At 38.0% G+C, this 13,439-nt stretch overlaps 1 protein-coding gene across 3 annotated transcripts in view; it reads right to left on the minus strand.

The window, feature by feature from the left end:
- Positions 1-6,010: 6,010 nt before the first annotated feature.
- The window catches only part of LOC127841235 (equilibrative nucleoside transporter 1-like), a 63,207-nt gene continuing 55,778 nt past the window's right edge, over positions 6,011-13,439 (minus strand). For all 3 annotated transcript variants that reach the window (XM_052369892.1, XM_052369893.1, XM_052369891.1), the window contains exons 13-15: positions 12,673-12,764; positions 12,045-12,250; positions 6,011-9,825 (exon numbers count right to left, since the gene is read on the minus strand). In XM_052369892.1, coding sequence (XP_052225852.1) covers positions 9,687-9,825; positions 12,045-12,250; positions 12,673-12,764 — 437 coding nt within the window. In that variant the 3' untranslated portion in view covers positions 6,011-9,686. The remainder of the gene's footprint in view (positions 9,826-12,044; positions 12,251-12,672; positions 12,765-13,439) is intronic.

Genomic DNA, 13,439 nt, shown 5'->3' on the forward strand with positions numbered 1-13,439 from the left:
ATCTATGAGAGGATACTCTTAGTCGGCACAGATTAAACCTAAACTTATCAATAGTAACATCATTTAAATAAGAATGTAATAGAATGGGGGCTCACAATGGGGAGGGGGGAAGTCATTTTGATAGAATGGGGGCTCACAATGTAGTGAAGGGGTAGTCATTGTGAAAGAACGGGGGCTCACAATGGGGAAGGGGGTAGACATTGTGATAGAATGGGGGCTCACAATGGGAAGAAGGGGTAGACGTGAGAGAATGGGGGCTCATAATGGGGAGAAGGGGTAGACATTGTGATATAATGTGGGCTCACAATGGGGAGAAGGGGTAGACATTGTGATAAAATGTGGGCTCATAATGGGGTGAAGGGGTAGACATTGTGATAGAATGTGGGCTCATAATGGGGAGAAGGGGTAGACATTGTGAAAGAATGTGGGCTCATAATGGGGAGAAGGGGTAGACATTGTGATACAATGTGGGCTCACAATGGGGAGAAGGGGTAGACATTGTGATAAAATGGAGGCTCACAATGGGGAGAAGGGGTAGACATTGTGATAGAATGGGGGCTCACAATGGGGAGAAGGGGTAGACATTGTGATATAATGGGGGCTCACAATGGGAGAAGGGGTAGGCAGTGTGATAGAATGGGGGCTCACAATGGGGAGAAAGGGTAGACATTGTGATAGAATGGGGGCTCACAATGGGGAGAAGGGTTAGACATTGTGGTAGAATGGGGGCTCACAATGGGGACAAGGGGTAGACATTGTGATAGAATAGGGGCTCACAATGGGGAGAAGGGGTAGACATTGAGATAGTATGGGGGTTCACAATGGGGAGAAGGGGTAGACATTGAGATAGTATAGGGGCTCACAATAGGAGAGGGTTTAGACATTGAGATAGTATGGGGGCTCACAATGGGGAGAAGGGGTAGACATTGAGATAGTATGGCCCTCACAATGGGAAGAGGCGTTAGAGAGTGTGATAGTTTGGTTGCTCATAAAGGGGGGAGGGTTGACAATGTCATAGAATGTGGGCTCACAATTTGAGAACCTTGCGTGAAGATTGATTTTTACATGTGGCTTATAGTGATAATAAGATTGTTATAATGTTTGACTTTGTGACCTAATTTGTAAATGCACGTGATTCATATTAATCTCGACATTGTCAGGGTAAAGATTGTACGTTCCATCAAAATTGGACGCAGAACATAACCTATAGAGTGGTGGTAACGAGCTAAAATTTGACGACGTGCGACGACCAAAGTGCCTTATTATGACCACTTAACTTTTCTACATTATTTTTAACGCACTCGTACATTGGTACGAATTCGCCGTGAATGCACTCGTACATAGTTACGAATTCGCCGTGAATGCACTCATACATAGGTACGAATTCGCCGTGAATGCACTCATACATAGGTACGAATTCGACGTGCATGCACTCATACATAGGTACGAATTCGCCGTGAATGAACTCATACATAGGTACGAATTCGCCGTAAATGCATTCATACATAGGTACGAATTCGCCGTGAATGCACTCATACAAAGGTACGAATTCGCCGTGAATGCACTCATACATTGGTACGAATTCGCCGTGAATGCACTCATACATAGGTACGAATTCGCCGTATAGGAGTCATGCAATTAATAAAGCAAAGCCGACATTGTAATTAACCGCTTATGTTAAGACATGTTGTGTTCATACTTAATAATATAGTCCTGGTACAATCTACCGGCGCCAGATTCAGTACAACAACCCAGTGATGGTTTCATTACCATTACCATGCAGTGGTATACAAAGAGTTCAGTTTGGAGACACCATAAACGCTGTCATATGATACTAGTCAACCAAATTGATTGCTCCCGCGTTCCACTAACCCGGAGTATGGGAGCGCCTGCTCGCTCAAGGTCAATCATCCTCACAGAATGTGGTAATCGATCATCGCACGCCGCAACTAGTATGGGGATGAATACATTAAGCAGTCACTAACCTGAATGGCACCGGTGATGCTATCATTCTTCAAATGGTTTCATTCTGATTTCAGCATCACATTTTAGTACTAGCATTGATACAACCAACTACCAACTGCTTCCAAGATGTACTAGAAATAAGTACGTACGACACGAATGCCACCACATTCCAATTAATTAAGTCTGAAAACTCATGTCGGAAAAAATGAACCAAAATAAGAAGCGCAGCTTCGGACAAAAATGAACCTAAATAAGGTGCGCAATAAGGTAACCTGGTTTATATATCTGCACAGCATCACACATCTGTCGCAATACTGTTTGAATACTAGTAACACGCGACCAAATCAAAACTCTTATTTTTTTGGTGATGAGTGGCTATAACTACAGTAATGTCAAAACTAAAAGAACTAAAATATAGTTTGTATAAGATCACATGCTGGTTGATGTTTGCAATACTTCATCTCTCGATCTTAATGGGAAAAATAACCGAATGAAGATTGCTGTAAAATACAACCTTTCATACCTTTTTAGATTTTTATAGATGCTGCAAGCCTTTGTCACAACCCACTGCGTCAGGAGCAGACCAGACGCTCGATTCTGAGATTGCAATACAACAACAAATGTAACGAGCATCGTGCAGTGACTCGCGTTTGTTATTGTTTTTTAAACGACTTAGACGGATCTGCGCAGGAGGATTTTGACGTGCGCGCATCCTGGTTGCACGTCTGACTCGTGGTAAACACTGTGTATTCGAACGATCATCACAACTCTCCTTGCGGAAAAGACACAGTAAAATATTTTATGGAGTAATAATACGATGCGCTATTTTTTCAATTGAATTTGTATTGTTTTGATTTTCAAGAATGCAACTTCGTCAACAAATGTCAAAGGGCGCAGAGAGAGACATAATAGCTCGACCTACACATATTTTGACAACGATCTCGAAGACATCGCTCCGTTGAGTGGTCTCGGAAGAAAAAGATTACGACAGATCGCGTGGATACAACATTAGTCTCCTTGTAACAAGAATACGACAGATCGCGTGGATACAATATTAGTCTCCTTGTAACAAGAATACGACAGATCGCGTGGATACAACATTAGTCTCCTTGTAACAAGAATACGACAGATCGCGTGGATACAACATTAGTCTCCTTGTAACAAGAATACGACAGATCGCGTGGATACAACATTAGTCTCCTTGTAACAAGAATACGACAGATCGCGTGGATACAACATTAGTCTCCTTGTAACAAGAATACGACAGATCGCGTGAATACAACATTAGTCTCCTTGTAACAAGAATACGACAGATCGCGTGAATACAACATTAGTCTCCTTGTAACAAGCTTCCTTAATACTTCGTCGCATTTGCCAGATAAAGTTGCACATGAATTGTTATGCTTCAAGACCATATGTGCACCGATTATTTAAGCCGGCGCAAATCATTCACATACATTTTGTATACTTAAATATCATGTTTGCACTCAAAATGGTGAAACGCGTTTTTGACGCACAATCACAATTGCGACCATGCGATCGAGTAAAAGACGCCCGAACGTCTGCGCATGTTTTTGACAAGTCTCAAAAAACCTCAACGTAAGGTCGATGCAACCTGGTTGTGACAACGGCTGTGTCAAGAAGTATCGAAACAGTTCCCACAGAAACTCAAAATATTTAAGTCTTCAAGGTCTGACCAAACTGTTGTGGACCACCAGAGCAAAAATGGAACCAAAAACGCGCTGCATTCAACACTTTATTACTCGAAAAAAAAAATCATCATTAGTTTGTTCTATAGAAATATAGATGGATAAGTCAAAAACAACAAAACACATTTAATATAAAGCGTCTGCAACATACCAACAAGACAGGAACCTAATCATGGTAGGGTACAAGATAAAGCACATGGTAATATCAAAACTTGACAATGTGTGTATGCCACCATCATCTTATCATTTTGGACAGTTTGAATTGACAACTGCAAGTTACCAGAGGGACATGATGGCCCAGGGTTTCTCACGCCATTACAGCTGGCTGCAACTATTTTTAATAAATGCCAACCATTTTCAAACTTTGTCATTAAATGATAACATATTTTTGAGAAAGTCACCAGACATGGAAAAAAGGTAAACTAAGATATTCTACCATTTAACATAGTTTTTAAATCATCCTGATGTGTATACGGTAGGTCCCGTGTTCAGGCAACCAAAACCTTCCAATACATGGACGTCCATTCTCCAACTTAACTCTGTATGGCTATGTAAGTTACAATAGCAAACACACACACATATACAGCATACAAATAAATGAACAGAACCAACAGTAATTGGTACATCAAGTAGCAGCCACAAAGTCATCATACAGTGTATAATACAAACATACTCACAAAAAAAGAATACAAGAATGTACACCACTCAACACGTAGTAAAATGTTTGCATAAAAATAGCAAGTGATGAAAGCACATGATAAAAATGGCAAATACAGAATAAAAAAAAATAAAATGTATCCGTCTGCTTATAATTAGCATGATTAAAACATAATTGTAATACTTGCGGGAAGAGGACAACGACAATGGGCGAGGCATGGTATTGTAATGCGCATTGGGGGGGGGGGGGGGGGGGTTAGAGGGTTAAGGTAAGGGGTAGGGTTAGCGGTCGGGTTTGGGTTAGCCTTAACCCTAACCTGACCCCTAACCTTAACCCTTACTCAAACCATAACACAGGGTTATCTCCCGCTCATTGTCGTTGTCCGCTTCCCAATACTTGCGAGCCTATGTGTAAATAGGGTAACCACTTTTCCACCTCCCAACAGTGATTCAAGGGAAGTAACTAAATGTGTATCTCCCAATGACGCAAGGTAAGCAGCAATCTCACTATGAATGACTCAGGGGAAGTAACTATCTCTCAACTGTGACACAGGGGAATTAACTCTCTCCCAATAATTACAAAAGGGAAGTTAGTATCTTCTACACAGTATCTGATGACAAAAGGGATGAAGCTATCTTGCCATGAATGACACAAGGGAAGTAACTAGACATAATGAAACTTAGTCAAACTCTTGTGTGTACAAGTAACTCCACACCAGGAGAGACTTTATTAAGGCTTGTACATTCTTCTAAGCAGTTGAAAAACTATTGACACTTCAATACCTGAACACATGGGACATTTCAACATGAAACTTAACTTAAACCATCCATGTTTTTAATTGAAATCTTCGCATTACAAATTTAGTGTTGCCTAACCCATATACAGGTATATAATGATTGAAACCAATAAGTGTTACAGCAAAATATAAAAATACTATATGGCAATATTGATGTAAATTTTAAACGCTTTGTACTAGTTTTCAATATTATACAACCATCTAACAAAAAGTATTTGAACACAAGCGTATCTGGCAATACAATTAAACAGCCCTCTAGAATAAAAACTGTGAACACCAAAGTTTGAACCTTTTAGGTACGGTTTTGTAAAAATGATGATAAAAATTCATGTTTAAATAAAAGAAAAAAAAGAAGCTATTACAATACCAAAATATACCATGCTTACTTAAAATAATGTACAACCATAGGACATCAAAAACTTTATATGAAATGGGATCAATATAGGCATATCTTTTTAAAAATAAAAACAATGACATCAATTGAATCATTTGTAATGATGTGAATTCTTACAAAATGACTTGCTATTTCAAGAAATAACAAAAGCACCGCCTTGTGGGTGCAGACCGCTCATCTATTTTTCTTATTAAAGGTGAAGAAACCTATCTCAATTTCAATCACAAAGGAGGGAGGGGTGGAGGCAGGGGGGTGTATAGTGTGGGGGTGTGGTCATTTATTACATTATCTTACAAAACTGCAAAAGAAATATTTTTTTTTTTTGAGGGGGGGGGGGATTTTTGGATGGGATGGTTGGACAGTATTTCAAAAATAAAATAATACAAACAAATAATTGTGTTTTGTAACAATTTAAAAAAAAAAATGTGTTTTTTTAAACAATTTAAAAAAAATAAATCTTTTTTTTGGGGGGTGGGGGGGGGGGTGGGGGAGGGTTGGGGGGGGGTATAGTGCAACGGTGTGGTCATTTATCAGATGATTTTTAAGGAAAACAAAAACAAACTTTTTTTTTTGGCGGAGGGCGGGACTCGGGGGGGGGGGGATGGTTTTGGTGAAGTCTATTGTATCAATCAAATCTAATCATAACTAAAGAAGTTATGCAATTTTAGCAAAATTTAATAATTTGACCTTGAGAGTCATTTAAAGGTCAAGGTAAAATTCAACTTGCCAGGTACAGTACCATCATGATAGCATGAAAGTATTAAAAGTTTGAAAGCAATAGCCTCGATACTTTAGAAGTAAAGTGGACCTAAACACAAAATGTAACAATATATTCAAAGTTACGTAGTCAAAAAAGGGCCATAATTCCATAAAAATGACAACCAGAGTTATACAACTTGTCTTTTACTGTCCCCTTATGATAGTTTGCGAGTGTTCCAAGTATGAAAGCAATATATATGATACTTTAGGGGTAAAGTGGACCAAAACACAAAACTTAACCAAATTTTCTAAGTATAAAGGGCCCATAATACCATCTAAATGCCAGTCAGAGTTACATAACTTTGCCTGCACAGTCCCCTTATTATAGTTAGTAAGTGTTGCAAGTATGAAAGCAATAGCTTTGATACTTAAGGAATAAAGTGGACCAAAGCACAAAACTTAACCAAATGTTCAATTTTCTAAGTATAAAAAGGGCACATAATTCTGTCAAAATGCCAGTCAGAGTTAAATAACTTTGCCTGCACAGTCCCCTTATGATAGTTAGTAAGTGTTGCAAGTATGAAAGCAATAGCTTTGATACTTAAGGAATAAAATGGACCTAAACACAAAAATTAACCAAAATTTTCAATTTTCTAAGTATAAAAAGGGCGCATAATTCTGTCAAAATGCATGCCAGTGTTATCTAACTTTGCCTGCCCAGTCCCCTCATGATAGTTAGTACCGGTAAGTGTACCAAGTTTGAATGCAATAGCATTGATACTATGAGAAAAGTGGACCTAAACGCAAAACTTAGCCGGAAGCCGACGCCAAGGTGATGACAAAAGCTCATATTTTTTTAGCTAAAAAAGATCTGTATAGTAACCCAGTAAAGTTCAAGAGTTGTACTTGTTCAAACTAATACAGTTATTCATGTATTAGTACCAATCTACCGGTACACTCCTTCCGTGCTCTAAAGTAATCCACGAGGCAGGGTAATGGTAGGGGAATACCTACCTCATACTGCGTATTATGCACGAGGGTTTTATATAGAATCCACTGGACATCCTTGTCACTCCATACCAGACAAGTAATGTAAAATCATAACATAACAAGGCAGGGGGGGGGGGGGGGGGTATATTGCATGCAGTACTACTCTCACATTAAGAAAACACTGGATCTCTACATGCATCAAGCCATCAAGTATCTAAAAACATATAACTCTGTATAAATATAAAATAAAGTAAGTCAGTGCTCCCAAGAAAAATTTGAAACCAAGACAGAAACAGAACAACTTATTAAGAACCTTAATCAATAACAATCATCAAAGAAGGCAAACAGCATTCTTCACTAAAATCAGCTATTTTACAATTCATAACAAGAGAGTTTGTATTAAAATAAGCATCATACATACATGTTCAACAAAAAAAGAAACTAGAGGGCCATGACGGCCCTAAAGTGAGCATCTAAGTTTATGGATAGCAAATTGTTGAAGACTTGACCTAATTATCTAGTTTTGACCCGGCTTGATCAAGATTACAACATTGTCTTGATAAATTAATAAAAGTGAAGACTAAGCTTAATCTAGACTCACAAATATGCCTCTTAAGTGGTAACAAGTTTTTTTTAAATTACCAGTTTGACCAGGTGACCTAGTTTTTGGACGTACCTGACAAACAGATCAATATTATAAGTTTCATCAAGCTTGAGTCATAAATGTTGCCCTTACAGAGGTAAGCATTTTTAAAAAGATCAAACCCTATGACATTCTTTACAAACCCTATGACATTCTTTACAAACCCAATGACATTCTTTACAAACCCTATGACATTCTTCACAAACCCTATGACATTCTTTACAAACCCTATTACATTCTTTACAAACCCTATGACATTCTTTACAGATGCACATGAACCAGACTCAAACATGGCCTAAATATTGTTAAGATAACCATTATGATACAGTTTCTTCAAGATTGGGTAGTACACATGGCCTCTAGAATAGTAACACAGTTTTTCTACAATTTGAATAAATGACCTAGTTCTTTTTTAACACAAAATTGCCAGTCAAGATTATGTGGCTTTTACAACGCCTCAAATAATAACCCAAAGACATGTGTGTACAGAGAAATTTACACCAACCACCCAAACATTATAATACATTTTTATGACTAGTGGAACATGGGTGCAAAGACCCAACCGTCAACCCTTTATGATCTCAGGGAACTTAAATGGACCCATATTTGGGAATGGATGATAATTCCATCCAATTAAGCTGACATTATGGATTCTAGATGAGATTAATGTGTCAATCTTTCATCAGGGCAATGAGTATATATATATGATAATGAACCAAGAAAGGGTATTATATAGTGCATGTTATAGCAATTAAGTGTTATTGTTGAAAACAAACCATAACCCTTCGCATGCTGGGAAATTTGTCGTCTGCTAAAATGTTGTCAGCTGAATTTCTAAAATATTTTTTCGAATTATTTTTCCAAAGAATACTATCAGAATAGCAAACAGTTTGGATCCTGATGAGTGCGTCTCATCTGGATCCAAACTGTTTGCAAAGGCCTTCAAAATTCTGTTCCAGCACTGAAAGAGTTAACCCAAATAATACTGCTAACATGTTTAACATTCCAAAACAAATCATCTATGGGCATACTATTGACAACCAAATATGACATAGCAAACTGGACAAAAGAATAAATGCTTTCAATAAATGGTTGGTAACACATGATTAAAGCTTAAATGCACATAATTCTCAATAAATCAATAAATGACCATGTAACAGTAATAACACAATACTGGATAAGCACTACACATCAAGTATTTGACACAAGTTGTCATGTCATACGTTTATTCATGAAAAAGTTTCTTAAATTTGTGTTAGCAAGCGAGCCTTTGTTAAACCTGAGTGTTTTTTATCACACAATTTAAACGACCAAATTCATTTAATTTAAACTAGCAAATTTGTTGCATTGATATACCCGCCAGTCCTGCTCTTTGATATTTATACATCCATGAAGATTCATGTTGATATCTTGTACATACTTTCTAAGATATAGCCATTAATATTTTGTGATAGATGGACTGACAGTTTGACGGATGAACTGACAGACAACTCCAATTCTTTATTCCTCCGCCTTTGGCGGGGGATAAAAACACTTGGACCAAAGAAAGATTACAACATATTCCCCCCCAAAAAGTGAGTTAAAAATAAAGTAGCCAATAAAAACACTCAAAATGTTATCTTTAACAAGATTTAAATAAAAATACTTGTACTGGCTGTATTACACCGGCAAAAGGATTAATATACATCGAACAAACACAGCAGGCCGGCAGGAAGGGCACTGCATACAAGCTGGCAAGCCTGAATGACAAGTGGGATCACTCCAATGGGATCACTAGAATGGGACGACTCCAGTGGGATCAATCCAATGGGATCACTCCATTACTCCGGTCTTCACATGTCCCCATCAGCCACTGGGTACGTGACCAGACGGGTCAGTACTAGAGACAGATTAACGCCCGAGGTTATACCAAGTACGAGGAAGAAGGCCATCATCATACCAGCACGACCCATCATGGAGGGCTCGACTTCCCTGGCAAACACAAACACATAACAAGGCTCAATATGTTGAATACTGTTAAATAATTGATTTAACTTCTAAACAAGTGTTCCATCTAGTCACAAAACATCCTGGCTTAACCCTTTACCACTTTAATACATATTTAACCCTTTACCACTTAGATACGTATTTAACCCTTTACCAATTAGATACGTATTTAACCCTTTACCACTTAGATACATATTTAACCCTTTACCACTTAGATACATATTTAACCCTTTACCACTTAGGATACGTATTTAACCCTTTACCACTTAGATACGTATTTAACCCTTTACCACTTAGATACGTATATAACCCTTTACCACTTAGATACGTATTTAATCCTTTACCACTTCAATACATATTTAACCCTTTACCACTTAGATACGTATTTAACCCTTTACCACTTCAATACATATTTAACCCTTTACCACTTAGATACATATTTAACCCTTTACCACTTAGATACATATTTAACCCTTTAACACTTACATACGTATTTTCACGCATTTGAAGTCCCTTAGAAAATAACATTAAATTTAAGACCTTTCTTACTAAATTTTAAGTTTTAAAGGCTTAATTTCCAACCCTTAGTTACTGATGAGCAGCAAACAGCATAAAAACTGAACAGACTGTGAGTTACTCACAGACTGTTCTGGTTTTATGCTGGTTGCAAAAGCCATTTTCACTTTGCTTCTTATAGGAGAAAGGGTTAAAGGCCTGGGTAGGATTGATCTATAAAGGATGGTATAAATTATGTGTGGTTAAAATACTTGCACAGAAAAATAGGGGAACAAGGGACAAATTGTCACAAAACCAGGTTTTCATTGTGGAAAAAAAATCTGATAAAGGGAGAAAACTCAAACTGAACTTTTGAAATGAACAAACAAAATTAACCCCCTTTGTAAGTTTGTTTTAAAAAAAATATATATTTTTAGTCGTGGCGACCTTGACATTGGAGATATTGACGTGATTCTTTCGTGCGACACACCGTCCCATGATGGTGAACAAATGTGCCAAATGATTTTAAAATCTCACAATGAATGACATAGTTATGGCCAGGACAAGCTCATTTATGGCCATTTTTGACCTTTGAACTCAAAGTGTGACCTTGACCTTGGAGATATCGACGTAATTATTTCGCGCGACACACCGTCCAATGATGGTGAACAAATGTGCCAAATGATTTTAAAATCTGACAATGAACGACATAGTTATGGCCCGGACAAGCTTGTTCCGCCCGCCCACCAGCCAGCCAGCCAGCCCGCCCGCATTCGCCAATCTAATAACCAGTTTTTTCCTTCGGAAAACCTGGTTAAAAATACTGCAGTATAATTTTTACTTTTGCATATGCAAATTTTCTCAGTACCACTTTACATTTCAGGCAATCCAGCTGGTGACTTCACATGTCCAAGCATGAACAGCACAAACATGGTAACAACATTTAAAGACGAAATGATTTAAACTCTTAGAGTTAGTTAGTTTGAGAGTGGAAAATGTTAAATTGGTAATTTTTATTTATTTATTTTAATGAACATTCTGAAGAAGTCATCTGGCAGGTTATACAACTTTACAAACATATGCCCATAACCAACATCACCAAGTTTGAATATGTATACCCTTAATTTGTCCATTTATTATCATTCAAAGGCCATTTTTCTGAAGTGCTAAGAGCAGAGCGTAAAAGGTTTATTTGGCCATTTTTTTTAATGACCGGGGTTTTCAAAGAGAATAATTCAGTGCTTCGAGATATCTGTCAGGTTACCAAGCTTTGACATAATGTATCGTCCCCCAAACCGTATCAAGTTTCATGATAATCAGATATAACATTTCTGAGTCCAAAATCTGTCCTGGATGCAGCAAGATGTGCAGGTTTTCCGATTATTTGTGTTGTTTTTCAAAGAGGCATATAACAAGCAAATTCGTTCAATTGATATCCCTCGCCAATATGCTTCTGGACACAAAAGTGTTATATTTGACCCCCAAAAAAGCATTTTTTCAAGATACAAAGGGCCATAACTCCGTTATTACAAGATGGTGTACAACCCCATTTGGCATGCATCATCCTCTTATCCATATATATACTCATACCAAGTTTCAATGAAATCCGCCAAAGTACTTCCAAGATATGGCTCCGGACGGACAGACGGACAACCCCAAAACAATATCCCCTCCGCCGATGGCGGGGGATAATAACCAGCAAAACTTACTTGGGTCCATACATCATGGTGAGGGAGCTGTAGTAGCCGCTAGTGAAGGCCATCACAATGCCTGCTATGATGAACACGACGTCGCTCTCAATGTACACAGGGAACCGGCGCTGGAACTTCATTGGCTGGTAGTTGCACAGAAGGTAGACGGGAATGAGGATCAGGGCACGGAGAACTATCGGAATCCAAACTCTCTTGGGCCCAGGCTGCAAAAGGAACATGTAGCATTCTAGCAAATCTAATATCACCATATCAATGGGGAAAAATTTTTAACATCTGAAATTCAGCAAAGGTAAGGTTAGAAATGCCTTTAAGAAGCATACATGTACATCAATAGACTTGACAGAAACTATAATGTTGCAATTATTTCAAGGCAGGGTTGATGAGAAAATCAAACTTTTAACTCTTTCAGTGCTGGAACCGAATTTTAAAGGCCTTTGCAAACAGATTGGATCCAGATGAGACGCCACAGAACGTGGTGTCTCATCAGGATCCAAACTGTTTGCTATTTTTATTGTATTCTTTGGAAAAACTTGAAGAAAATGCTAATTTTAGAAATTCAGCAGACGACATTTTAGTAGACGACAAATTTCCCAGCATGCAAAGGGTTAAATAGTCAGCACCTTACCCACTTGATGAACTCTGAGGTGAGATTTCCCAAAAAAGCGAACAGGTTAAAGCTGAGAAAACAGAATATCGACACCCAGTAGCCACTCTTCTCTGGAAAAAAATACCCATTGTGAAACATACCATAGTACATTATGAAAAACATGTAAAGCACCTTTGAACGCACCCGCGAGTATGAAAAGGGCGCTATATAAATATGGTAAAAAAAAAATATATATTTTTTTTTTAATGCAATGTTATTAAATTATGCCATAACAATCCAGCACAAAAATTAACTAAATACCAACAGAGTAAGAATGTCTATGGTGACACTTACTGGTTTGTTCACAAACTTCACTTCTGAAGTGATTTATGCCAACAAGTATTTTTTCAGGTTAAGAATGGACAAGTCTCTATTGTTTTGTACAATTTTACCTTTGACCTTGAATAGTAACCTTTACCTTCATCTTAGGGGCCGGCTTTTCACCCATAACACTGATCACTTTCAAATTGATAAGTCATATGAAATACTTGAATTTGACCATTTACCATGAGTTGTGACCTTGACCGTTGAGCTAATACCTAATTCTTACGTATTAAGGTTGCCGTGGCAAAGTGGATATGGTGTCCGCCTAGCAACTGTGAGGTCACGAGTTCATCCCCACTGTGGGAGCATTCTTGAGCGCTCCCCCATAAAAACCAAGTACTGGTTCTAGTCCCAGGAAATGGATTCGAAAGCATTTTAAATAAGCCATAGGCTTTCTATGCAATTGAGCTTAAATAAATAGG

The sequence above is a fragment of the Dreissena polymorpha genome, chromosome 8 (genome assembly GCF_020536995.1).
Source record: "Dreissena polymorpha isolate Duluth1 chromosome 8, UMN_Dpol_1.0, whole genome shotgun sequence".
NCBI classification, from domain to species: Eukaryota; Metazoa; Mollusca; class Bivalvia; order Myida; family Dreissenidae; genus Dreissena; species Dreissena polymorpha.